The sequence below is a fragment of the Microtus pennsylvanicus genome, chromosome 16 (assembly GCF_037038515.1).
Source record: "Microtus pennsylvanicus isolate mMicPen1 chromosome 16, mMicPen1.hap1, whole genome shotgun sequence".
Lineage (NCBI taxonomy): Eukaryota > Metazoa > Chordata > Mammalia > Rodentia > Cricetidae > Microtus > Microtus pennsylvanicus.
This window is the reverse complement of record NC_134594.1, coordinates 30,132,846-30,160,844: the sequence shown is the minus strand read 5'-3', so window position 1 is coordinate 30,160,844 and position 27,999 is coordinate 30,132,846. Positions and strand designations below refer to the sequence as shown.

The window sequence follows — 27,999 nt, the reverse complement described above, 5'->3', positions numbered from 1 at the left end:
CCCGTCCGGCCATCAGTTGCCCTTTAGCCGGAGACCGGGCGTGTGTCGGCGTGGCTCCCCTGGGAAAGGTCAAAGGACTCCAGGCAACGTCGCCTCCCGGGGCCACCGGCTTCCGCCACCGCCCAGAAAGCGACCGCGCGCGGCGACCGGCCCGTCGAGTCGTCCAGCAGGAAACGGCCCCGGCGCTGGTAGCCGGGTCGGGCGGAGCTCGGCGAGCCGCGGGGTGGCTCTGCCAGTCCCAGCGCGCCGGGGCGGCCGCACACGTGTCTTAGCGTCACGTCCGCGCGCGCCCCCGGGGCTTGCGTCAGCTGCCGCTCCTGAAGCGGGTGGGCCGGGACTGTGCGCAGCCGAGCGCCGCGGGAGGAGGGCAGAGCGCACGGCCGCGAGCCCCGAGAGCGTCGGCCACTCCGGGCGCCCGCGGCGAGGATCAGCGCGGTCCTGTCCCCGCCCTCCCGGTGCCGGTCGGGTCCGCGCCCTCCCCCGCTCCCCGGACTGGGCGCCGTGGCGTTGCCCCGGAGTCCGCCACCCGCGGGGCGCGCACCGCCTTAATCCGGGCGGCCCCGCGGCAGGCAGACGCCCGCAGGTCCATGGTGGGCTCGGAGCGCGATGAGCCGCCCGTCCTCCACCGGCCCCAGCGCTAACAAACCTTGCAGCAAGCAGCCGCCACCGCCTCAGACCTCGCACGCTCCGTCGCCAGCTGCGCCCCCGGCCGCCGCCACCATCTCGGCTGCGGGCCCCGGCTCGTCCGCGGTGCCCGCCGCGGCAGCGGTGATCTCAGGCCCCGGCGCCGGCGGTGGGGCCGGCCCGGTATCCCCGCAGCACCACGAGCTGACCTCGCTCTTCGAGTGCCCGGTCTGCTTTGACTATGTCCTGCCCCCGATTCTGCAGTGCCAAGCCGGGCACCTGGTGTGTAACCAATGCCGCCAGAAGTTGAGCTGCTGCCCGACGTGCAGGGGCGCCCTAACGCCCAGCATCAGGAACCTGGCTATGGAGAAGGTGGCCTCGGCAGTTCTGTTTCCCTGTAAGGTAAGCCCAACGACCAGCCGCAGATCTGCCAAGTGACCTTCCAGAGTTCAGGTGTCATTCATTCATTCTCATATTCTCTCCTCTCTCTCTCTCTCTCTCTCTCTCTCTCTCTCTCTCTCTCTCTCTCTCTCTCTCTCTCTCTCTCTCTCTCTCTCTCTCGATGTTTGCCAATATAAATTGTCACTTGCTGACGGTTAGGAGCAAGCATCCTTACTCTCCCAACCTAGAGCCGCCGCTTCCCCTGCAGGCTCTGTAGGGCTGGGCAGCTCTACGTAACTAAAACTTAAATTGGGAAGCTGGCGGTGGGGATTGTGGGGGTAGGAAACGGACGGTTTTCAGCAATAAGCTTGGCAGGAACGGTCCTGAATTCCTCCTGGACTCAGCGCCTAAAATCTGGATGCCCTAGGGTTTACAGCTACAAAGACAGGGACGTACCACCTGCTACAGGGGTACTGAGAAAATCCTGCCGCCACGCCTTCTCCTCGCAGTTTCCCAGGGCCCGGGGAAGGACTCAGAAGTTGAGGATGCTGTTTGTTTGTCACTAAGTGGGATGAACTCGAGTCCACCAGGACCTAACGTGGACACCCAGGGGCTTTATTAGTTTTCCTCAGTGCCAGCGGTTTATTTAGAGAGTTCCCTGTGCTCTTGGGGGCGGGGGGGGGGCGGGGGGTGAAGCAAACCACGAGCAAAAGTCCACACTCTCACGACCCTGTCCCCACCGGTTTGTGTTTGAGCCGTGTTTACACCTTCACAGCTGAGTCTAGTTCTACATTAGTGTGTGTCTCTGAAAACTTTTTTAAATGCCCACACGAAAAGTATGCCATTTGTCAAACAGCCAGCTTTTCAAACTGATATCCTCATCTATTTCGTGCCTGATAGGATTGCCTGATGGTACTCTAACATCCTGTTGCCTACCCTGAACCCCGTAAAAAAAAAATCCTCACAGTCCCACTTGTAAACCCCTCTATAACTGAGACCTCCACCAAAGAGTTCGTTTTCTGAACTTACAGGTGGAAATAATGATAATACTGAGGGTTTTTTTAAATGTGAAAGTAATTGTTCTGCCTGAGGCTGTTTGAGCTGTCTTTCACATCTCCTCACTGTTGATTAGTTTTTAGGGCAAGAACTGTTTTAAATTAAAAATAGTTCACTGAAGATTTTAATTTTAGGCTTGAGAGTCATGTCAGTAAAATGAGTGACTTAATTTGGTCTTCTGCCCAGCTATAAATCAGTTAAAATAGCATATTCAAATAAAGGTTTGAATGAGGGTTTAGGCTATGGGGTCACCTTATTAAGTTGCTTGCTTTTAGCCCCAGCTCTGTAACGCTTCCTAATTCCCTAAGCTCAGGTGCTGTATCTCTGCAATCTGCATGAGGTATTTCGACGACTCTTCCCCCACCCCTTTATTGAAAATGGACTTTTTTTTCTCCAGTGTTTCCCCTTCCTCTACTCCTCCCAGGTCCTCACCACTTCCCCTTCTATCCAGACCCGCTCAGTTTCTTTCTCTGATTAAGAAACAAGCAAGCTTCTAAGGGATGATAATGAGAAGAAAAACTAGTTCATCAGGATTGGACAAAACAAACAGGGAAAAGAGCCCAAGAGAAGGGACAGGAATCAGAGACCCACTTGTTCGTCCACTCAGGAATCCCATAAAAACACTGAACTGAAAGCTTTAATACAGAGAGAGAGAGAGAGGAGAAAGAACCCATTGCAGACACCCACAGGCCCAGTGCATGGTGCCTCAGTCTCTGTGAGCTCTTGTGAGCTTCCCTTGTGGTGGTTAGAGGTTGTGTGTGTGTGTGTATCCATATCCATGTGTATCCTCCATCCCATGTGGGTCACTCAAGATTTTTTTTCTAGTTCCATCCATTTACCTGCAAATTTTTATTCTTTTTAATGGCAAAGTAGTGCTCCATTGTGTAAATGCGCTATATTTTCTTTATCCTGTTGAGGGACATCTAGGTTGTTTCCATGTTTCCAACTACTGTGATTAGAACAGCAATAAACATGGTTGACCAAGTGTTTCTGTAGGAGGAGGAAGCATCCTTTGGGTATATGCCCAAGAGTGGTACAGCTGGAGCTTGAGGTAGTAGGTCTGTTCCCATCTTCCTGTGGAACCACCACACCGGTTTCTAGAGTGGCTGTACAAGTTTGCACTCCCACCAGCAATGGAGGAGTGTTCCCCTTATTTCAGATCCTCAACAGCATGAGCTGTCGCTTATGATTTTTATAGAAGCCATTCTGTCAGACTCTTTTTTTTTTTTTTTTTTTTTTTGGTTTTTCGAGACAGGGTTTCTCTGTGGCTTTGGAGCCTGTCCTGGAACTAGCTCTGTAGACCAGGCTGGTCTCGAACTCACAGAGATCCACCTGGCTCTGCCTTCCGAGTGCTGGGATTAAAGGTGTGCGCCACCATCGCCCGGCTCTGTCAGACTCTTGAATTAGTTTTGATTTTCATTTCCCTATGACTAAGGATGTTAAACATTTCATTAAATGTTTCTTGGCCATTTTGAGTTTAGTCTCTTGAGAATTCTCTGTTTAGTTCTGTACCCCATTTTTAAATTGGGTTTTCTTTATCTAGTTTTTTGAGTTCTTTATATATTTTGGATATTAGTCATCTAATGGGTGTAGAGTTGGGAAAAATCTTTTTCCATTGTGTTGGCTGCCATTTTTTCTGAATGACTGTGTCTATTGCCGTGGAGAAACTTATCAGTTTTCTCAGGTCTCATTAATTGTTGATCTCAGTTCCTGTGCTAATGGTGTTCTGTTCAGAAAGTCTTTTCCTGTGCCACTAAGTTCAAGGCTTAGTCTCCACTTTCTCTTCTGTCAGGTTCTGTGCATCTGGTTTTATGTTGAGGCCTTTGATCCATTTGGAGTTGAGTTTTGTGCAGAGTGGTAAATATGGGTCTTTTTGCATCTTCTAGGTGCAGGTATCCAGTTTGACCAGCACCATTTTCTGAAGATGTTGTCGTCTTTCCAGTGTGTATTTCTGGCTTCTTTATCAAAAACCAGATGTCCACATGTGTGTGGATTTATGTCTGGGTCAGCAGTTCAGTTCTTTTGATAGACATGTCTGGTTTTCTGCCAATGGTGTTCTATTTTTATTAGATAGCTCTGCAATACAACTTGAAATTAGGAGTGATTGCACCTCCATTATTGGTCAGGATTGTTTGAGCTGTCTTGGGGTTTTTTCTGTGTGTGAGGCTGTGAATTGTCCTTTCCAGATCTGTGAAGAATTGTGTTGGCAGTTTGGTGTGGGAATTGTTTTTGGTAGAATGGCCATTTTATCTGTGTTAACTACTATTGTGAATCAGTTTGCTACTGACCCATAAGCATGGGAGATCTTTCCATTTTCTGGTATCTTCTTCAGTTTCTTCCTTCAATGCCTCAGACTTTGTCATACAACTCTTTCACTTGCTTGGTTAGAGTTACTCCAGTGATATAATGTACTATTTGAGGTTATTGTGAAGGGTGTTATTTGCTTGATTTTTTTTTCTCAGTCTGTTTGTCATTTGTATATAGGAAGACTACTAATTTCTGTGAGTTAATTTTGTAACTAGGTATTTTGTTGAAACTGTTTATCAGCTCTAGGAGTCCCTGGTGGGATTTTTTTGGTCACTTATGTATGCTATATCATATGCAAGTAAAGATTCCTTGACTTCTTCCTTATGCTTCTCTGGATTTCCTTGGTGTCTGTTGTTATATCCCTCTTTTCATGTCTACTTTTGTTAATTTGGATATTTTCTCTCTTTCTTTTAGTTAATTTGGTTAGGGTTTGTACTCTTACTAATTTTTCTCAAAGATCCAACTCTTTGTTTCATTGATTCTTTATATTGTTCTCCTTGTTTCTATTTTATTTATTTCAGCCCTCAGTTTGATTATTTCCTGCCGACTACTCCTCTTGGGTGCCTTTGCCTCTTTTTGTTCTAGAACTCTCAGGTGTGAGGTTAAGTTGCTAGTATAAGATCTTTCCATTTTTTTTTTTTTTTGTAGTATAGGCACTTAGTGCTATGAACTTTCTTCCTGGAACTGCTTTCATTATGTCCTGAAAGTCTGAGCATATATTCATTTTAGTCATTTCTAGAAAGTTTAATATCTTTCTGAATTTCCGTCTTGACCATTTTTTTTTTGTTCAGATGTGAGCTGTTCAGTTTCCAGGAGTTTATGAACTGTCTGTTGTTTCTGTTGTTGCTGATACCTTGCTTTAACCTGTGGTGATTAGGTTAGATGCAAGGTGTTGTTTGGATTTTCTTGTATCTGTTGAGGCTTGCTTTGTGTCCAAGTATGTCATCAGTTTCGGAGAAAATGCCGTGTTATGTGTTTACCTTAATTGTTCTAGTATTAATAAAAAAAAAAAACTTGAGAGTCAGAAGTTCAGATTTAAAAACCTCTTTAAAAACCAAAGAACAGCATTCCTAGATTGAAAAGATCCCAAACCTCCCCAAGCCCCTTTTTATCTTTTCCTGTGCCTGTCTGACTTCCTCAGCCCTCCAACATGTCTATGGCTAATTCTGGCCAGCCAGTCACTTGACTCTGCCTTCTTATTCAAGGCTTAACTTTTTTGGAAGTCCTAGAGTGTCAATGTGAATGACTACCCCACAAGATTTCTCTATTTTTGTCTAAATAAAAGGAAAGGTTTTTAACTCTTAACATAATAAAACTATATACAATGAGAACAGTTATCAAGTATTGGCTAAATAAAAGGGAAAGTTTTAAGCTTAACAAAGTAAAGCTATGTACAATAAGAACACTTATCAAGTAAGAATTATATTCACAATGTCCAGTCGATTTGCGTTTAGCAAATTCAGAGAAAATACTCCATTATCGATCCGATCTTGATGAGTCCAAAGTTTTGTACCAAATTCACTTTGCATCCTAACTTGTATTACCAACCTAAAACTATCTTTTTAGAACCTCAAAACATTTTCTTAGATAAATTTCTAAGCTTTTATGTCTCAATCTTATATACTTTACACCTCTTTTGTGAGTTTCTTTTCTGAATTTGATAACAAGGAAAACTATAACTATCTAGTCTTCAACACCATCAGAATGCCGAGAAAAAACAAACTCCATATGGAGGTTCTTCAATGCCCCCAAATTCTTTTTAAAGTAAATTTGTGCTGTCAGGAACAGACGTGCCTCACTGTCGTAAAAATCTTACGTTATTGATGCCATATTCTGTACGTCTCTGAAGTATTTGAAGATCATCTATGTAAAATATATGTTTGACCTTGAAAACATATCTAACATGGTCACAAATTTGATTATTAGGTGATTAACTACTAACCTGTATTTCTTAATTTATCCTGAATAGTTTGTAATAATAACTTTCAGTGACTAGGAATTTACATTATATTGTTAAATGAGCTGCATAAATATGATTCCTTAAACAAGAGTAGAAGCATATATAAAGTATAATAAAAATAATCTTAAATTTGTGTCATGTACAAAAATCTATACCAGTGTAAAATAGTTAAGACTAGTAGTTGCCTTTTCATTAAAAGTAGATTCAGTAATCTCCCCTTTTATCTTGTTGTTCCTATCCCCCCTTTTACATCTCAGAATGAGATCCCTGAATCTAGTTTCCTTTGCTTAGTTTCCTATTTGTAACTTGCAGCTAACCCCCCCCACACACACACACACAATGAAATGACAAACATCCACCAGACGACCAGAAACCACCCATCCCACCTCTTAGGAATATGGGAGTCCTGTTCTTAAAGTTACTCCCTGTTATCTGGGGGTGGTGATATCTTTAGGGGACACTGTGAAAATTGAGATAATGTCGAGTCCTGTCTCAGTGTGATGGGAACATGCTGGGCTGGTCTGAAGGCCTGGCTGGAGTAGTCTGTGAGGCTGGACCATCTTAGCTAATGCCTTCAAACTGTCCTGAGCAGTTCGTGTTCCAAAGCTGATCTTTGGTGGTGTTTGTCAGCTTAGTGGCATTACCACAGTCCAGATGAAATCATCATTTGTGGGGCCCCATCATCCTTTTGGGGACCTCAAAGGTCACTGTTAGGAATAGTCATAGTTCTTCAGAAAACTTAAAACATTTTAAATGTCTCATGCAGCAGATCCTGGAGAGGCTAAAGGACCACAGTCTATGAAACATAACTGGGATACACAAACTTAATTCCTAGTTAACTGCTTCACACTCAACCCAAAATCTCATATAGAAAACTAGATGAAGCCTATTTCTAGAGTTAGTACTCTATATGACCATTAATACCAAGACGGAAAGTTTAAATGTATATATACGAATCTTATAAATTTTGAGATAATATTCTCTACCTTAAGAAAAGTTTTAGAGTCAAAATAAAAACCAAAGGATTATGAGATTAGTAACAATAGACTAGACCCTTAATTTTCTTCTGCCCCATACCAGGTGGCTCTTCTGACATGAGACAGATATTTTAGAATTTCCTGTAACAAGCATGGTTGGATTTAGAGAAGGGAGAGCCATGCTCCAACTCCAGAGCCAGCTTTAATTTCTAGATGAACTGGGACTGCAAAAAGACCATTTGCCTATATGTCTATAGAGAACAGCAAAAACAAGCATTTGGGAGCATTTATAAAAATGTATCTTGTTGGGAATGTTCTATTCCATTAAGCCTTTTTCTGGGGACACTTTCTCTGGGTGATTCGTCCTTTTTCTCATTTTTGCCATGGTCTTCAGATTCTTTAGTTGGACACTTTTATTCTCCTGGAAAGACAAAAACAAAATCCTGCCCCAACCCTAACTTTGGGGAGTTTCCCCTTTTGGCAGGTTATAGCTGATCAAATGAAAAACATTTGTTAGTTTTATAAGTTAGTTTAGATTGCATGGCCATGCTGTTTGATGAACCTATCACGTTTTCTAATCAAGAGGCCTCTACCGTTTGAATCTAATCTTTATCGATCTTGATGGTATCCATAGCTTTTCTTCTCCTGTGGAAGCAGAAGTAAAACCTCTTTTCCAACATAACACATATGTTTTCCATTCTGAGGTCAATCAGTACATCTCTAAGGTATGCAGGCTGATTTAATTCAGCAGTTTTTTTTTTCTACTATCCAGTGTCTCTCCTCAGCTGTCATTCTCTTCTCATTAGCATTAAAAATTTGAGGTTAGTAAAACATTGTGTAATCTATCTCTGGGGGTCTTTATTATCCCTTTCTGTTTACTAAGCTTATCTTTTCGAGTGTGACTGGATCTTTCCATAATTGCTTTCCCTGTAGGATTGAGTGGTAAACCTGTAATATGCTTTATGCTGTAATATGCAAAAAGACTTTTATTTTACAAGAGACATATGCTGGGGCATTGTCAGTCTTAATTTGTACAGGTATTCCCATAGTGATGATAACCTTTAATAAATGTGTGATCACATTTATTTTCAGAACTCAAAGCAGTTTTCCATTGAAAACTGAATAGCTCTCAATAGTGTGGTACACATACTTTAATTTCCCAAACTCTGTAAAATGGAACCCATATACTTGCCAAATGTAATTTCTTTGAGTATCCTTTGGGTTTCTTCCTGTAGGTAGTGTAATTTGGTCATACAAAGAGCAAGTAGGACATTTCCTCATAATTTCCTTGGCTTGTTACCAAGTGATAGAAACATCCTTCTTCAAACCTTTGCTATTAACATGGTGTTTCTTATGAAATTCTGAGACTGCTAGCACATTTCCTATCAATAGGTGATCAATTTCATCATAACCTTGTGCTAGAAGGCCTGGTAGACCTGTATGGGATCAGACATATATTATATATAAGGAATGATTCCTATTTATGCTACTTTCTTGTAATTGAATAAATAACAATGTTAATTTTGAATCATCTGGAATAAGTTCAATAATTTCAATATGTACAACAAAGCCTTCTGCATATATTTCAGATAAAAGTAAGAATGCTTTTGAAGCTAAAAAAATATAAAAATTAAAAAATAAGGGCTTTGAGCCACTTTGCTTATTTTTTCCGACATAACCTGCCTTTCCTGATTTACTTGCATCAGTCTAGAATGTAGGGGCTCTAGAAATTGGTGTTCCTCATACAATGTGAGGAAGGATCCCATTTGTTCTTTTTATAAATTGAAGTCTCTTGCTTTGAGATATTTGTTGCTAATCTCTCTGAAGAAATTGCTGCAAGCTCTTTGCCAGTGTTTATTTTCTGCCCATAATGAGGCAATTTCTGCGTTAGTAAAAGGTGCCACAATTTCAAAAGGGGGAAATGTTGCCGAATATTTGTTTTACGCTATGTGAAGATATGTTACTGTGATTGGTTTAATAGAGGACCAAATGGCCAGTAGGTAGGCAGGAGAGAATAGGCGGAACTTCTGGGCAAAGAGAGGAACTGGGGATGAATCTAGGTGCATAAGAGATGCCAGCTAGACACTGCACAACTTGGACATATGGTACAGAGGAGAAGTAACAGAGCCATGTGGTAGAACATAGATTAATAAAAGCAGGTTAAGTTATACAAGCTAGTTGGGGAAAAGCCTAAGGTAGGCCAAGCTTTAATAATTAATAAGTCGTCTCTGTGTTACAATTTATGAGCTGGTGACCCAAAGAAAAGTCCAACTACAGTCATGAGGTGCTGACAAGAAGATACTTTATTGTGTTTGATGAAATGTTTTGTAATGTGAGGTCCATTTGGTTTACAATGTCAATTTGCTCTAGCATTTCTCTGTTTAGTCCTTGTCTGGATGACCTGTCTATTGGTGAGAGTTGGTTATTTATGTCACACTTTATCAGTGTGTGAGGTCAATATGTGTTTAAGATATACTGTTTCTTTTGTAAATTTGGATGTTCTGTGTTTAGTGCATAAATATTAAGAATTTCAATGTCCTCTTGGTGTTATTTTTCCTTTGATCAGTATGTAGTGTCCTCCCCTATCTCTTCTGATTAGTTTTGGTTTGCAGTCTATTTTGTCAGATATTAGAGTGATTACACCAGCTTGCTACTTAGGTCTACTTGCCTGGAATATCTCTCTCTACCCCTTTACCCTGAGGTGATGTCTATCCTTGATGTTGAAATGTGTTTCTTGGATGCAGAGAAGGATGGATCCTGGTTTTGCATCCATTCTGTTAGGGATCTTTTTATGGGAGCATTTAGACCATCGGTGATGACAGAGATCAATGAGTGGGGTTTGTTGTTCCTGTTATTTTGTTGTTGTTGGTGGTGGTGGTGATGGTGTTGTATGTGTGTGTTACCTTTCTTGATTTGCTTGTATCAGATTATTTATTTCGTGTATTCTCTTTAGTTAACCTCTTTAGGTTGGAATTTTCCTTCTAGCATCTTCTTTAGAGCTGTATTTTGTAGTTAGATAAGGCTTAAATTCGGTTTTATCATGAAATGTGTTATTTTCTCCATCTGTGGTGAATGAAAGTTTTGTCCAGTATAGTAGTCTGGGATGACATCAGTGGTCTCTTAGTCTGTAGAACATGTGTCCAGGCGCTTCTGGCCTTTAGAGTGTCCACTGAGAAGTCAAGTGGCATTCTAACAGGTCTGTTACTTGGTGTTTTTCCCTCCCAACTTTTAATATTCTTTCTTGATTCTGTAGGTTTAATATTTTGATTATTATGTGCCACAGTCTATTTCATGTTCTGTGTGCTTCTTGTACTTTAGGTTAGAGAAATTTTCTTTTGTGGTTTTGTTGAAAATATTTGCTGTGACCTTGGCTTGGGTTTCTTCTCCTTCCTCTATCCCTATTATTCTTAGTTCCCCAGATTTCTTGGATGTTTTATATTAGTAACTTTTAGATTTAACATTTTCTTTGATTAATGTATTTATTTCTTCTATCATATCTTCAGTGCCAGAGATTCTCTCTCTTCCATCTCTTATATTCTGTTAATTAGGCTTGCCTCTGTTAAAGTTCCTAAACTTTTCCTTTCCAATTTCCCTTAGTTTGTGTTTTCTCTATTGATTCTGTTTCCACTTTGGGTTTTGAACTGTTTTGTTCGTTTCTTTTTACTATTGTGCTTTTCTGGATTTCTTTAAGGGATTTATTCATTTCCTCTTTAAGGACCTCTATCATATTCATAAAGGCTATTTTAAGGTCTTTTTCTTGTGCTTCAGCTATGTGGGAATGCTTAGGACCTGCTCTGGTTAGAATTGCTGGGCTCTGGAGGAGACGTACGTCCTGACTGTTGTTGGTTGTGTTCTGCACTGATGTCTAATCACCTGTGTTTAGGGTGATTGTAGTTCTAGGTGCTGATACCTGGTGTTGTCTTTATTGGGTGGATGTTTTGTTCCTTGTTTTCTGTTGCCCTCTCTGAGTTTTAAGAGGCAGTGGTAGGGAATGCTCCTGGGGTCTGGATAGGTGTGGGCACTGGGCTTCCAGGGAAAACGTGTGTAGGCATTGTGAGCTGACCCTTCGGAATGGGAAAGGGCTGGAGGTGTTGAGAGTCCTTGGGCGGGAAGAAAGGAGGATGTTTTCCAGCACCTGCTTAGTCCTCAAGAGTAGGGACATTGAGTGAGCAGAGGCCATGGCAGAAGGTCTGCTACAGACCTGAGGATGAGCCTGGGGGATTGGGCTTCCCGGAATGGAGGGGGAAAGGTAAAGGTTTGCAGTTACCTTACCTGCTTCCCCTGCCAGAGAGGCCCTGTGGTGCCCAGGACGCGCCTGTAAGTGATGAGGACTGGAATAAAGCAGTAAGTGGGCAATAGGGAAATCTGGAGGAGCACGTCCTTGTGGCCTCCTGGAGATGGGTACAGGGTGGGGGTGCAGCTGGTGGACTAATACAGAGCTGGGGTGAGGATGGGGGTTGGATTTGGAGAATAGGCAGAACAGGTGAAGATCTGCAGTTAGCCGACTTGCTGCCCTGTTCAGAGCGGCTTTTCACAGCTTTCTTGAGTGATGAAGAAGGCTGCTGCTTTGTGTCCGGGGAGAAGCAGATGATTGTTGACAGGGTGGGTAATTGACATTTGAGAAAATTCAGGTGGTAGGAGATGCTCTCCAGATTCCTGCAGAGCCGTCTTCCTCCCTTTCCTTTCTCCAAACTTTCAATGGCTGTAGAAGAAATGGCTGTACTCGATAGTCAGTAGTTGTTAGTGGTGCTACTGGTATGTAGCATTTTACTTTGGTTCCCATAGAAACATGTATTCTTTCCTAATATCTGAGCAGGCTCGTGAAGTCATCCTTGAACTTTAGCAGGACCAGTATGTGCGAGTGTTTTTCTCATTCTATCCTACATGAATGCAGCTGGGCCAAGCCATCACATAGACCAGGAACCAAGCTTATCATAGGTGATAGTTACTTGTTATGTGCATATGTATGAGGTTTATAGAACTGGAATGTGCATCCCATACATTTGGTTAAGTAGTAATCCAAATTGTTGAGTGGGCAGCTCAGCCACTTGGTATGGATAAGCCAAGTTTGGACGTGTACTTACCGCAGCAACCAGACTATTCCTGGAGAGGAGGAGCATTAAGGATAAGGCCTGTGCCAGACAAGGTGGGTCTGTGCCCTAGCTTTTATTTTATCCGGCAGTTTGAGACTCCTAAAATTCCTGAGGACTGTCACACACTGCCCCTGCTCTTCTTTCTGTAAGCCAGCTCATACAAGAATACAGTGTTGAATATTCAATGCCCAGCAGAGTCTTTAGAGTTGCCTGATTCTCTCCATTTACTTAGAGTGGGCAGTGAGGTAGGGAAGCCTTGAGTTCCTCCTCTGTAAATAGCGAGCGAGGCTGCCCGACTTCTAAGGAAGTCAGTGTTCATTCCATGAAGAGTGGGGAGGCTGTGTGGAATGCACTGCACCCCTGCTTTGTACGAACTCATTTGCAGGAGGCAGCGTTTATTAGTTCTCCTAGATGACGAGGCTCCTTAGTACATAGGGTGGTTTTTTTTTTTTTTTTTTTTTTTTTGGTTTTTCGAGACAGGGTTTCTCTGTGGCTTTGGAGCCTGTCCTGGAACTAGCTCTTGTAGACCAGGCTGGTCTCGAACTCACAGATATTCGCCTGCCTCTGCCTCCCGAGTGCTGGGATTAAAGGCGTGCGCCACCATTGCCCGGCTACATGGGGATTTTGAATCTGAATTTATATTTGAGGCTTCCAAGTTATAATTCAAGGCTAACACAGGTAATAAAGCCATCTGGTTGAAGGAGTTCATCAGATGATACTGTCCCAACACAGCTTTGGACCATCCAATTAAAAAGAATGGGTGTGTTGTCAAATAACTATCTTATGGGGCTGGAGAGATGGCTCAGAGGTTAAGAGCATTGCCTGCTCTTCCAAAGGTCATAAGTTCAATTCCCAGCAACCACATGATGGCTCACAACCATCTCTAATGAGATCTGGTGCCCTCTTCTGGCCTGCAGGCATACACACAGACAGAATAGTGTATACATAATAAATAAATAAATATTTTTTTAAAAAAAAACCTACCTTATGTAAAGTGTGAAGCCAGATAATTAAATAATTAAAGTGTTACCACACTGCTAATATAGACTACATGAATTAACTCAGATCTTCCTTTCTAAGGATTTTTATCAAGATATGCTTACTCGGGTGTTTTCAGTCCATTTCTCATCTACAGTCTGCTCTGTCTTAGTGGAAAGTGGGTGTAGGGAACAAGGTGAAGGTTGCCATGCCAACCGTACAGTCTATCTCACCACTTAGTGGTGCATTTCTTAATGTATTGTCATGTGTTGTATTCACATGTGTGTGGGGCACACTGTGGAAGTCATAGGACAGCTTCTGGGAGTCAGTTTCCCTCCTTCTGTCACCTGGGTCAGTCTTGGTGGCCGGGGATCAGACTCGGGTCCTTGGCTTTGTGGCAGGCGCCCTTGCTTGCTGAGTGCCGTCCTCACCATCTTACTGGTCCCTCAGCAGTGCTTTGTACCATCCAGGCATTTCTCTCCACAGCCGTAGGATACTAACCCTCTCTCGTCTACTTAGAGTGTTGTCCTGCGTATTTTCCATTTTCATACGTCATCTTTGAAAGCTCCGGTCATAAAGACTGCATACATCACTGAATTTGAAAGCCTCAGCCAGATAAGTCTTTTCTTTGGTTAAATTGTGACAGTGTTGCTTTTTTAAAAAAAAATAATGTCAGACAGCATAATTGACCCTTGAAAGGAGTGGCCCTGTGTAGTCCCTTTGGTGCTCCCAGGGTCTAGGACAAGGAAGAAAGGTAACTGAAACACATAGCCCGGGGCTGGGGAAGCCTCTAGAGCATTGGCTCTCAACCTTCCTGATGCCACGACCCTTCAATACAGTTTCTCATGCTGTGTGATCCCAACTATAAATTTATTTTCCTTGCTACTTCATAACTGTAGTTTTTCTACTGTTATGAATAGGAGTGCAAATATCTGTGTTTTCCCATGGTCTCAGGTGACCTCAAAGGGGTCGCCACCCACCAGTTGAGAACCACTGCTCTAGACATACAGAGCCTGGGGAGCTCAGGCCCCTCCAAAGACGGCATCTCTGGACTAAGCTGGATCACCTGAGCCCAGCTGGACTCTACATCACAAAAACAAACCAGAAGGCAACCTCTCCTCTTGCCCGAGAGCTGGGAATGTGGACACAGCCGTGCCAGGCATTCATAGAAGAAAAAGAAAAACTAGAAACTGGACTTTGATGTCAGATCTCAACCCCTTCCCCCTCTCTCTTCGTCTCAACTTTGGCCAAATGCAAACATAGAGCCAGCACTGACAGGCCAAACTGTCCATATCTACAGGCCAAACAATCCGTATCTACAGGCCACATTCCTGCTTAGGGATAGCCTTTGACTGGCTCTGTTTTAGGCCGCGTTCACTGAGCCTAACTCTTTCTTCATCTCTGCATACCTGATCTGGAACTCTGACAGGCCTCACAGTGATTTTGTTTCCTTCTTTCTTTTAACCTTTATTTTCTAAGGGGTGTGCATTCTGGTCCCCACGGGCCATGACTGCTGTCCTAGAGATTAGATAGCTGACTTTGTACAAGGCAAGTTATTGTTTGCACCTGTGGGTCTTTAGGAGCAGGTCTGGGGCTGACTGATTTTTCCTACCCTAAAGTTCTGGACTCTGGTCAGAGGCCATGGTGTAAAGCACTAAAGAAGGCAGAGGGGTCCTCAGAAGTGCTGGCTGTGGTCTAGCCAGGACCCTCTCTGAGCCAGGTAGTTCCTCTGTTAAAACGAACAGAGGGACTTCCTACATGGTGGATACCTTAAGAGTAGATTAGAAGACCACAGAGGGCCCTTCCTCACCATAGGAAATGGAGGCCAGGTGCTTTTGTGCTAGGACAGGGAAGCCCATTAGCAAAAATACTTTCAAAGATTTCTTCTTAATCTCAAGAATTCTCCTGTGACAATTGTTTTCTTTGGAAGCTGTCTCTGCACTCTTTATGACTGCCTCAAATTGACTGGGTTGGCCCAGAGACTTAGAATAGTACACGAAGAAGCACACCTCAAATCCATTCCTCCACGGTTCAGGACTTTAAAGAATAAGATTGACAACACAGCTCTTATATATCACATAGAACTGAAGGCTGGACTATTGCATAGCAGTGCTAAAGTTTAATGTTGATTCTAATGAAATTGACCAAAGAATGTCAATTGGTCACCACAGTTCAGAGCTGGAGTAAACTGTCATTAAAATTGGCCCTTCCTACAGCCAGACTATTATGGCAAATCTGGCCCATAAAGTGCCAGCCAGAGATTAATTGTAGTCTTTCACTGTTCTTTACAGATCTTTCTTATAAGCCCCTTACAAAGTATTGCATTTGTGTGATCGTATGAAGGCCAAGCTAAGTAGAAGTTTTTATTCAAACATATATGGCCTCCACCTGCGTGCCAGCTTCCACCACCATCAATGGAGATGTGATAATCCACGGGTATTAGAGCCAGGATCCATTCTGAACATCCAGAAAAGAAAACTAAAGATGTTTTTCTGGTTAAACATGTCTTCATACTTCAAGCACCTCAAGGTTTTATTGGAGTTCCTAAAAATTGTCTAGTGGTGCTTGATTAGATTTGCATCAGGCACCCATCTATTTCTGTTAGTTCCTTGATAATTCGCCATCTCTTCTTCACTTCCAGTTTGGTAACGATTTTATGTAGTGACTTTTTGGACTATGTGGCATCTATGGGACGAAAAATTACTGCAGAGATAGACTGGACAGCGTTCCTGTGGTGAAGATTTGGGTTTGTTTGGGTTTGTGCATTGTTTTAAAACTGAGTGGAGGTGAGCACACCTTTAATCCCAGCACTTGGAAGGCAGAGGCAGGTGGATCTCTATGAGTTCAAAGCCAGCCTGGTCTACAAGAGCTAGTTCCAGGACAGGCTCCAAAGCTACAGAGAAACCCTGTCTCGGAAAAAAAAAAAAAAAAAAAAAACTTTGAGTGAACAAAGTGGCGCCTTTGGTCCCTCCTGCTGCTAGGATCCCTGGCTCCAGTAGTCCTAAGAGCGGTTTGCATCTTCACTCCCTGCCCACTGTGGCTGGCTGCTCGCTCCCCTAAGCCCCAGGGGCTTATTTGTAAAACAGCACCATACTGGGGTTGGTGGGAATGATTCACGCAGAGTTCCTCACACTGCCTTGGCGCTAAATAAATGCACAGTTAGATGCTCAGAGGAAGCAGATGATGAGCAGTGTTGCTTCAGGCAGACACAAACTGGGAAAGGAAAAAAGAATGGCTTTTAATTCCACTCATGAAACCTCTCACTAGGCTTCTCTCCCCAACTTCTGATGGTGTAAGCCGGTCTTAGGGTCTCCTAGAGCCCGGTGATGTTGTTCTGACATTGGTTCATTGGCGTTTAGGATTTGACTTTTTTCGTTCTTCCCATTTCTGTAATCTAATTTTCTGTCCTTCCCTTCTTTTTCTCACTTCCATTTTTTAATTGAGAAAGACCAAGACACTGTTATGTAGCCCAGGCTGATCTCAAACCCATGATCTGGCCTCAGTGTCCTGAGGTGGTGGGCATGTGCCATTATCTTTTGAAGCCTGGTTTAGTTAGGTATCACTTTTAAGTCTATATGTTTTATTTTATATGTCTTATTTTACACATTTTATTTTTCCTTACATTTATTTCAGAGGGAAACACGGTGATCAGCCTTTCTGAATGTACAACTGAACAGAAAGTGATATAAAATCAAAGTGCCCTATAATTCTCCCCTAAAATAACCATAACACAGTTCTGTAGATTGCTTGCAAACAGACCCGTAATACAATGGTTCCTCTCACTCACACCATCCCCACCAAGAAGAATGAGAAGCACTATTTTTCCTGCCGGGTTTGGCTTTTCACACTGTGGCTGCTTTTTTCTATGCTGCTAAACACTTTGAGGTCAAGTTCGAGGCTGATTGCACTGCCCTCCCCTGAAAGCACCGGAACTATTATTCCCTTAGCTTCCTGTTAGTAGTCATTTTTAATTTCATTTTCTTGCTGTGATTTTATTTTAATTACTACTAACCTGAATCCTTGGGCATAATCTGACCATTTCCTAAGGATACTATTTCTAGGGATTCTGTAGTACATTGGCAGGGGACAGGTCCTTGTTGGTAAAGTCAAACTGGTTTAGACTCTGAACGTATCCGCAGCTCCATTCCTTCCCACGGTGTCCTTTATGGCCAGTGCTGCTAATGATTCAGTGTCCCTAAAGTCACCTCAGGCCTGCGCCGGCTGCCGCTGCTCATGGCCCACCTAATTTTAACCCCTTCACTCTGGTAGACATCCTTCTGCAGCCCCAGGCCTCCTCCTTTCGGTGACCCACTGTCTGCCTCACCTGCCACTGTCCCCATTCGCCTTCCTGGAGTCCAGTAGTAGAGACAGATAAGCCAGCAGAGCCGCATTGCACTGAGACGGAGGAGCAGACAGGAGTCCCCCTGAAGAAGGGGTGGAAGGTCATCTGTGGACCTCAGGGAGGCTAGCTGGAGAATACTGCTTCCTTATTTTAGGTGCCCAGCACGTTGTCACTGATATCCTCCCAGCCTCTTTGTGAAGGAGATGGGACACAATCAGCATGCCCCGTAAGAAGAGAACGCTCCTCGATGTCGGTTTGGACGGTGCAGGCTTCAGTCTGAAGCAGTGACTCTTCTCTTCCAACCCCCTGTCTCTTTTGTCCTCTCCTTTACTTGGCTAAGAAGCCACAGTCCCCTTCCCACTGCGGACTCAAAGCACTGGCTTTGGGAGGGCTGGCTCTGATCACAGAGGGGTCCTCTTCCCAGGGTTGCCAGATGTAATTCAGAATGCCTAGTTAGATTTGAACCTCAGTTAAGCAGCATATAATCTTAGAAGGAGGAATAAGAGCATAAAATATCAACAAGAAAAACCTGCCTGAAGATACACTGTGCACTTTGTATTTTATTTGTTAATCTAACAACCCTCCCAATCTTCTGGTGAATCTGATTGATTTCGACAATAAAAGGTTGGTAAGGGAGAAGCACTGTTTAAGGCTTGTTGGTGTTGTCAATACGGTCGTGCAGGTGGGAACCTGGCATTGAAGAGAGAACAGTGAAGAGGTGGGCCAGGTGCTAGGAACCTGGCAGAAAGCCTTTGCTCCCGTGCTCTGTCCGGTGTTTCTGTTTACACTGAAAGGACCTCACAGAACTGGTTCCCGGTGACTGTGCATTGTCTGCTAACTCTGGCTGTGGACAAATGAGAAACACGTGGTCAAAAATCAACTCTTGCTCAAAGTTTCTAAGATTAAAAATAAACTACTGCTAGCCCAAAGTCTTTGCGAGGTCCTCTCTCCTTCACAGAATGTTCTCAGATCTCAGGGATAGCAGTTACCCCAAAGTCTTCCACCAACACACCGTTTAGCAAGACAGCTGTCTATTGTGTGCAATCTGTTTCGTCTTAGGAATAAAGGATTTTATTTAGAATGGCCCTCCTCTAAACAAAGTTTGTCAAGTTAACCGTATATTAGTCTCACCAGTGTTTGGTGACACTGTTTGACAGTCTGGGGCTCAGTAATAGCATCTTAGTATCTTCTCACTTATCTGGGGGTTACAGGAAAATATGCCAGGGTGTTTAGAGGAAGATCTGAGCTGATACAGGCTGGGCAGCTTCACTTTATTCCGCTCTCCAGGGGTTCTTCTGAAGAGTACCCGCTCTCTTGTAGTTAAGCATACTAACAGGCTCAAGGGCAAAGAGGCTCGAGCACTGGCCTTCTAAACACAGGTGCTCCACCAGTGGCTGTCAATCCAGAGAGGCCTACGGTGGTCAAAGCATAGCGGACCTGTTTGTTTCTGCTCTGTGGGACATTTCAGGAGAGTTATAAAGACCACACTCTAATTGTTTATATAAATAAAACATGTGAAACATCTTTACCAAAAGTGAGAGGAGAAGCCTATAATTTTGATATTTAAAAGTATGAACATTTTTCTTACATGATCCGAAACTACCGGATCCTCTTTTAATACTAAAATCTACAGTAAGATTTCCAGCTGAAGTAAAATCAGCATGGTGCAAATAAACCTTGTATTTACTCATCTGTCAGTATTTACCAGCTAGACAAGGGCAGGTAATAGAACCAGTAAATCAGAACTTAAACAAAATTCATCAGGCCTATAAAAAATTGGGAAAATAATCTATGATTACTTGGTGATATTTTGGAATCAGATAAACATTTTAATCACAACGTTTGAATAGCTAGAAGGCTGTTTTTGTTTTTAAGAGCTAAATTTTTTAATGACTTATTTTTATGTGCATTGGTGTTTTGCCTGCGTGTATGTCTGTGTGAGGGTGCTGGATCCCCTGAAACTGGAGTTACAGACACTATAAGCTGCCATGTGGGTGGGTCCTCTGGAAGAGCAGCCAGTACTCTTAACCACTGAGTCATCTTTCCAGCCCCCAAAATTCTGTTTTTAAAAACTGGTTATTTTGAGGCTGCACATGTAGTTCATGAGTGTATCATTTGCCTCATCTGCATAAGACCCTAGGTCTTGTTCCCAATGCCAGTTAATGGTTAATTTGATAAACTAGGTATTGCCATGCTGAGTTTAGCATACTATAGTAGCTTCACCTAAAATCCCCAGCTGAAGAAAATGAAGTGTTGAGAAGACAGACAGCAGCTAGGTCATCCCCTGGTTATCTACAGGCCTAGCATGGTAAATTACACCTCCCTCCTGTTAGACTCGCACACTGTACTCCATTTCTAGAACCCTGTAAGAAAATGGGGGATTGGGCTCGTTCCATCCTGGAACTCACGTTTTAGCTGGGGTCTTAGAATGGAATGGACCTGTCCACGTGGTGGATAATGTCACTGAAGTGGCCAGAAGTAGCAGAGCAGGCCTCAGAGCAGCAGTCCAGACTGCCAGCCTTGGCAGGGTCAGCAGGTGATGTGGACACTGTCTTCTGTGGGGACCAAGGCAGGGTCAGCAGGTGATGTGGACACTGTCTTCTGTGGGGACCAGGCGGGATCATCAGGTGATGTGGACACTCTTGTCTTCTGTGAGGCCTAGAGATGCATTGGTTTTTATAAGACTTGTTCTTCGTTGTAAAACTTTGTTGCTTCACTAGAAATGAGCCCAACAGAACCTTGGGAAAAAGAGAAGTGAGTAACTTTGGTTCATTTTCCATGTAGATGTTTTATGCAGACGTGTGTTTACTCCCAGGAAAACACAAGGAGAAAGCTCAATTCATTCAACCAACTCCTCATAAGAACCCTTAATCCCTTAAAGTGTAAACATGCCACCCTCTCTCCTGGATTCCTTCATACAATTTAATTTGGATGTAATGTAAAGCATAGACAACAGTTACAGTATTAGTGTGAAACAAAACAACGGCCTTTATCCAGATTCTCTAGACCCTTCTTGCCGTGTGTTTTCATTTTGCTTTTTCAACTCAGATCTATATTGTTAACCATTTGAATGTCAGCTACAGGCCGACCCCTGTGTTCCTCTTCAAAGCCAGGGCATCTTCATGTCATCAGGAAATACGATCAGCACAGACACGGTGCTCTCTAATCTGCAGTCACGTGCAGAGCGCAGTGGCTGTCCTAGAAATGCCCTCTGCAGAATTGAGGTTGGGTTCCCAGGCCAGAGCTACGAATTGTATTTAACCACCAGTGTGCGTTTTATGATCATTAGAGCTTATTTAGGTTGGAACGAAGTGCTGTTTGCTCGAGCTTACTCAGGAAAAGGTCATTTCTTAGATTTGATTCACATCCAACAGCAGGATATTGGCTGTTTTATTTTTTTTATTTATTCTTGAGACATTCTCATTTGAGACACTGGCAGATATCCTGCTAACGAGTCTGAGCTGTTTCCTTGGAGGTAAGCAGATGGGGGCAGGGCGTTTACCTCACAGTGCCCCAGGGGAACCAACTTCTTCCCTGGAGCTCCTGGCACCTCAGTTGTAGTGGAGACTGATTGTTGGTGTTCAGGGTGTTGTTCTGGAATTACACAGAATCAAATTTAATGAAACAGACTACATGACTTGATCCAAACCTTCTACAGCACACACAGCCTTCACTAGCATGGATGAGAGCATATTTAGCTAATAACCCCATTTTATAAACAATTGGTGTTGCTGTTTATTAGGTAAATAAATGATGTCATGTTCCATATGCTGTAGTGTCTCAACATTCTTGTATATGAACTAGTTTTATATTTGTATATGATAGGGTTTCTGTGTCAAAAGGGAAACCCTGCCTAAATTCCACCTTAAATACAGCCTTCAGACCTCTCGCTGGGAAAGAATGGGAGCTATTTACTGCTTTCTGCAAAGACTTAAGCAGGGAGCAGCAGGGTGCACAGCCTTTCAGTGCAGAACCTGTTTGCACAAGAAGGTTGCGCGGCAGCACTGACAGGTCTTCGGGTGATGTCCACATTTGATTCTCCTTCTCTTCCTCCCCAAGCTCGTTAGCGTTGAGTTGGTCCTCTCCTACCTCTGTTATTTTTCTGTGTGCCTTTCTTTCTTTCCTCCTTTTTCAGAGAGAGTTACTAAAAAATAACCCCACCCTTTGGGGGAAATGAACACACCTTTCCCAAAGGAGAAGTCTCATTTATAGCTGTGGGTGTGTCCCAGGACACACAGGCCTCTCTGCGAGGAGTCCAGGGACTCTGCTCAGCTGCACTGCGCACAGGAAGAAACCAGGCCTGTAACTGGACAGCCCTCTCTCTCACCACAAATGTCAGAGAGAGAATCATTTACTTCGTATGGCCCTAGCTCACTGAGCCAGGACTGTGTCAAATAAGTAGATCTATAGCACGGATGAGCCAGACAGTAGGGTGGCTTGACTTACATAGGTACCAAAAAAAAAAAAAAAAAACAGTTGAATGGTTCTTTCTTGGAGGTAATCTTCAGTTTAGTTACCATAGAAATGGCTTCTGTGGTCCTGAACCACAAGAGTGAAATGAGAGAACAGATTGGTCTTGGAGTTCAGCTGGTTTAGAAGAAACAGTAAAAAACCAAAGGCTTTAAAAACGTCTCAAGTAGAGCAAAATCTTTCCAGAAGGTTGTTGTCCACACCAGGGCAAGGAAATGCTGTGTGTGTGTGTGTGTGTGTGTGTGTGTGTGTGTGTGTGTGTGTGTGTGTGTGACACACACACTTGGGGGTTACTCTGAAGAAGAGTTACATGTGTGACGACCAAGTAAGTAGTAGAACACGCACAGATTCCTACCTGAGCAGGGCAGGTTCCCAGGCTACACTGCTGATAGATACGCTTGTTGTGGATGTTGGCTGAGGGGGGGAGAGAGACTGGGAACACGCTGTCCTGGATACTGTCCCATTGCCAGACTTTGCCTTATTCCTGGGCTTCATCCTGGGCAGCTAAGGTCAGCAGCCCATCCTAAGACATCTTTCCATCCAAATACTGAGCCAGGCACGGAGAAGTTCTTGCTATTTTTGTTGTGTTTATGTGTGTTTTTAAAAACGCTGACTGAAATGCCTCACCAACTGTCCACAGGAGACCATCAGGAGGCTCTCTGTCCTGCCCACACCCCATATTTAAAACCATTCATGAGACTTCTTACTATTTAAAAAGCTGAGAACACAGTGTAAATAAAAAAGGATGAATCTCCATTGTGTAAATGTACCACATTTTCTTTATCCATTCTTTTGAGGGGCATCTAGGTTGTTTCCAGTTTCTGGCTATGACAAACAATGCTGCTGTGAACATAGTTGAGCACATGTCCTTGCGGTATAATTGAGCATCCTTTGGGTATATACTCAGTGGCAGTATTGCTGGGTCTTGAGGAAGATTTTCTAATTTTCTGAGGAATCACCATACTGATTTCCAAAGCAGCTGTACAAGTTTGCACTCCCACCAGCAATGCAGGAGCATTTCCCTTACCCCACAACCTCTCCAGCATAAGTTGTCATCAGTGTTTTTTGATCTTGGCCATTCTTACAGGTGTAAAAGGGAATATCAGAGTTGTTTTGATTTGAATTTCTCTGATGGCTAAGGATGGTGAGCATTTCCTTAAGTGTCTTTCAGCCTTTTGAGATTTCTTTGTTGAGAGTTCTCTGTTTAGGTGTAGCCCCTTTTTTGTATTATTTGTTCTTTTGATGTCAAATTTCTTGAGTTCTTTATATATTTGGAGAGTCCTCTGTGGTACATTTGTACAGTGAAGTACTACATAGCAGTAAAAGATAATGGCATCTTGAAATTTGTAGGCAAATGGATGGATCTAGAAAAAAATATTGAGGTAACCCAGAGCCAGAAAGACAAATATATACTCACTTATAAATGGATTCTAGACATAAATAAAAAAAAAAAAACAGCCTACAATCCACAACCCCAGAGAACCTAGACAACAAAGAGGACTCTAAGAGAGATGTATGTGGATCTAAATAGGAAGGCGAAAAAGCCAAGATCTCCTGAGAGAATTGGGAGTGTGGGAGTCACAGGAGGAAGGGGATGGGGGAAGGGAGAGCAGTGGAGGAAAACGTATCACATAATAAAAACAAGAAAAAAAGGGAGATAAATCTTTCTCCTGCTACCCCAGAATTTTTCTTTACCTGAACTTTTAAAATTAGTCTATGGTTCAGAACTATAACAAGTGATAACAAGTGATTCCTGTCAACAAAGTAGATAGCAGAAAACTTCTGCCAAAGTGGTAGAGGCATGAGCTGCCTTTTTGTTGGTTTTGTTTCTGGTTTTTGAAATAGAGTTCTGGGTAATTAAGGAGAGTGTGAAACATGCAATCCTCCTGCCTCAGCCTCCAGAGCAATAGCATCAGACACAGCCCCTCATACACCGCCACACTGTACTTTTCAAGTGTCTGAGTTCCCTGTGGGGAGAGGTTGTTCTCTTGGCTTCTGCATCCTCTCAGAGACTTCATCTTGGTGTGCTGTGTGGATAAGGTTCTCAGGCCCTCCTGGCTGCTAGAAAGACGTTCTATGAAGATTGGAATTTGACCTGTGTTAAGTTTATAAGTGGCTTATTTCATAGGTCAGGATAGGGAGAAGCAAAGGCAGATGTGAATTTACAGGTTGGTTTGCTTTCTTATCTTAGTATCTTAGAAAGATGACCTGGTGCAGTCATTTCTTTGGCACCTGCTTGCTTTAGTGGAGGGCTGAAGATTAAATGCAGTAAGCAGCTACCCTGTGCTCCAAAGACAGAAACTAACTCCTCATTTTACCTGAAGAGTGGTTTCCAGTTCTTAAGTCATCCTGTGACCACAGCACAGAGTTACTGGGTAGATACCTGTGGGTGGATCCTCCCTCTGGTAGGTAGAACTAGCATTGCCATTCTTGTGATGTTTGGGAGTAGAAATCTCTTCAGTTCCTGTTAGGGTGGCTTTCTGTCATGATAGACAGACATGGTGTGTCTGCTGGGAATGTTGTGAGAATGGTAAGGAAAGGAAAGATTGTGTTCCTACCCTAGTGTAAGCAGTGTCTGAAGGCAAACTCTGTTAGATGTTCACCCAGCTTCCCCTTTCCCAGTCTCCTCAGGAAGATATATATGTGTGTGTGTGTGTGTGTGTGTGTGTGTGTGTGTGTGTGTGTGTGTGTGTGTGTGTACAAGGATGAAGCATGTGGCTAATTATTCTTTATTAATAAAAAATCAGGAGTCAGATATTAGGGTAAGAACCTGAACAATCAGAGAAACTGCTGAGAGGCCATCAGTCAACTCCTACCTCTTCCATTCCTTCCTCCAAAAAGAACACCTTACTCTTTCCTGTCTCCTATCTACCCATAGTCCTGCAAAACTCTATGGTGAATTTTGGTCAGCTAGTGGCTAGCTCTGCCCTCTGACTCAAAGCAAGCTTTAATTTCAGAATGAAATCAAAATATCACACAACCTGTCCCCCTTTGTCTAAAAAGGAAATGTTTTAACTAACCTTGTAAAACTATAAAAAGTACAATAACTATATACAAATATATACAGGTAAAAAACTACATTAACAATGTCCAGTTCATTTGTATTTGGCAAATTCAGAGATAATCCTCCATTGTCTATCCTGTCTTGGTGAGTCCAAAGTTTCGCACCTAATTCACTTTGTATCCTGACTTGCATTAGCAACCCAAAACTATCTTTTTATGTCTCTCAATCTTATACATGTTATACCACTTTTGCAAGTTTAATTTCTGGATTTTGTAGCAAGGAAAACTATTAACTATCTAGTCTTCAATTCCATCAGAGACCTGAGAAGGATATACTATTATCTGAGTAAAAAGGAAGTATGGAGCAAACCTCTTCCAAAACTAAGAAATGACAGAGACAGCTGGCTATTTGGACAGTCACCCAAGGTTCCTCTGTAATGTTGGGGCATCTATCTTTGGCCTACAGGCCTAACATACCCGACAGACTTTTGAAAAGCAGGGAATTTTTGTTTTGTTTTTTCGAGAGAGGGTTTCTCTGTAGCTTTGGAGCCTGTCCTGGAACTAGCTCTTATAGACCAGGCTGGCCTCAAACTCACAGAGATCCACCTGCCTCTGCCTCCCGAGTGCTGGAGTGCTGGGATTAAAGGTGTGCACCACCACCACCTGGAGAGAAGCGGGGAATTTTGAAGGACTGTCATACCTTGTTGATTTTTTTCTTTTCCTCTTTCTGGTCCAGTTTGGACAGTAGGTAACTATCAGCAATTGAGGCAAAATCAGTTTCTTTGCCCACATAGCTAGCTTTTCACATAAAGAAAACAACTCCATATGGAGGTTTGTTCAAAGCCCATCATTCTTGCTGAAGTAGATCAGTGCTGCCAGGAGCAGTGTCTCACTGTCATGAAAAGCCTTTAGATTATTAAACATATTAGATGCTATATTGTATAGGTCTTTGAAGTGTTTGAAGACCATCCATCTGTCTCTCTAAATATATCTATTATAGTTACATACCTACCTAACATGACTAAGTTTGGCTATTATAGATGACTATTAATCTGTATTTCTTAATTATATATTCCATTTTTAAATGAGCTACATAAGCACAATACCACAAACAAGAGTAGACACATACATAAAATACAGCAGAAATAACTTTAAATTTGTATCAGTAAACTAAAATCCATACCAGTATAAAATATTTTGAGATTAATAGCTTTTTTGGATTAAAGTGGATTCAATAATCTACCTTTTTCCCCCTATCATTCCTATATATCATAAAACTCAGTCTTTAAGGAGAAGTTTGATCCTGTTCACCTTAACCTCTGCTAAGATAATAGCCAAGATGGCAGTCTAGAATGAGATTTCTTTAAAAACAAAACTTACAAGCCGGGCGATGGTGGCGCACGCCTTTAATCCCAGCACTCGGGAGGCAGAGGCAGGCGGATCTCTGTGAGTTCGAGACCAGCCTGGTCTACAGAGCTAGTTCCAGGACAGGTTCCAAAGCCACAGAGAAACCCTGTCTCGAAAAACCAAAAAAAAAAAAAAAAACAAAACTTACAGGTACAGCACTTACAGGGCCACAAGTACAAAGGAGACAGCAACATGTGACAGGACCCCAGCCTCCTCCTGCTGCTGTGCCCAGGCTTGGTCACACCAGCAGTCAAGAAAAGGGACCCACAATGGAGACTGACCACTGACTAGATGACCTGTCATCGGTCTAAGTCAGAAAGGAGTGAAACTGCTGTTTTCAGAGTCATTGATTGCAGGAAAAGCCAAAAGGTGATCCAGGAATCCTTGCCCACCTCTCCCCCAAGCAGTTGAATTCTTACAAGGAGCTGGGCTACAGAAAAAGAGAAAGGGCCAAGTTATCTGAGTAGTTTTGCTTGTTTGATGTACTTAAAAGAACTTTAATTCTCACCCTTCGCCATTGTTGGGATTAGGGAGTGGGGTCTAGAAAGCAGTGCCCGACTTTATGCATGATGCTATTGACAGTGACTAGAAACGGAGACTTGCCTCAAACACTTGACCCTCCCTGAACGAAAATTGTTGAGATAAAGATAGAATTTGAGCTCAGGAAACTCGTGTGGGTAGGTATGCGTAGATATTGGCACCATGATGCAGTATGTTTCTTTCTGTCTCTGCAGTATGCTACCACGGGCTGTTCCCTGACTCTCCACCACACAGAGAAACCCGAGCATGAAGACATCTGTGAATACCGTCCCTATTCCTGCCCCTGTCCTGGTGCCTCCTGCAAGTGGCAGGGGTCCCTGGAAGCTGTGATGTCCCATCTCATGCATGCCCACAAGAGCATCACCACCCTTCAAGGAGAGGACATAGTCTTTCTAGCTACAGACATTAACCTGCCAGGGGCTGTGGACTGGGTGATGATGCAGTCCTGTTTTGGTCACCACTTCATGCTGGTACTTGAGAAGCAAGAGAAGTACGAAGGTCACCAGCAGTTCTTTGCCATTGTCCTCCTCATCGGTACTCGCAAGCAAGCTGAGAACTTTGCCTACAGACTGGAGTTGAACGGGAACAGGCGGAGACTGACCTGGGAAGCCACACCCCGGTCCATTCATGACGGTGTGGCCGCAGCCATCATGAACAGCGACTGCCTTGTTTTTGACCCCGCCATAGCGCATCTCTTTGCAGATAACGGGAACCTTGGGATCAATGTGACCATTTCTACATGCTGTCAGTGAGGCTCCAGGAGGCTTTCAGAAACCTGAGAAGTTATTTGGGCGAACGCTCTTTGTTTAATAAAGTTTTTTTAAATAGATGTTTTATTCAGTTATGTCTTCCCAAGTCAAG

The 27,999-nt window shown here is 43.2% G+C and overlaps 2 protein-coding genes across 2 annotated transcripts in view; one reads left to right on the top strand and one right to left on the bottom strand.

The window, feature by feature from the left end:
- Nucleotides 1-27,999, bottom strand: part of Selenot (selenoprotein T) — a 244,882-nt gene that overhangs the window by 125,569 nt on the left and 91,314 nt on the right. The gene's annotated exons all lie outside the window — the stretch shown is intronic.
- Siah2 (siah E3 ubiquitin protein ligase 2) lies at nucleotides 28-27,967 on the top strand. The gene is made up of 2 exons (XM_075950758.1): nucleotides 28-1,026; nucleotides 27,333-27,967. Exons 1-2 carry the CDS (start codon nucleotides 607-609, stop codon nucleotides 27,888-27,890), a joined length of 978 nt encoding a protein of 325 aa, XP_075806873.1. The 5' UTR covers nucleotides 28-606; the 3' UTR covers nucleotides 27,891-27,967.

Bases quoted from the DNA above. Each gene is read 5' to 3' on its own strand.
- Siah2 (XM_075950758.1), top strand. From the start codon at position 607: ATGAGCCGCCCGTCCTCCACCGGCCCCAGCGCTAACAAACCTTGCAGC. The intron at 1,027-27,332 runs GTAAGCCCAACG...CTGTCTCTGCAG, and splicing joins CAGTTCTGTTTCCCTGTAAG to TATGCTACCACGGGCTGTTC.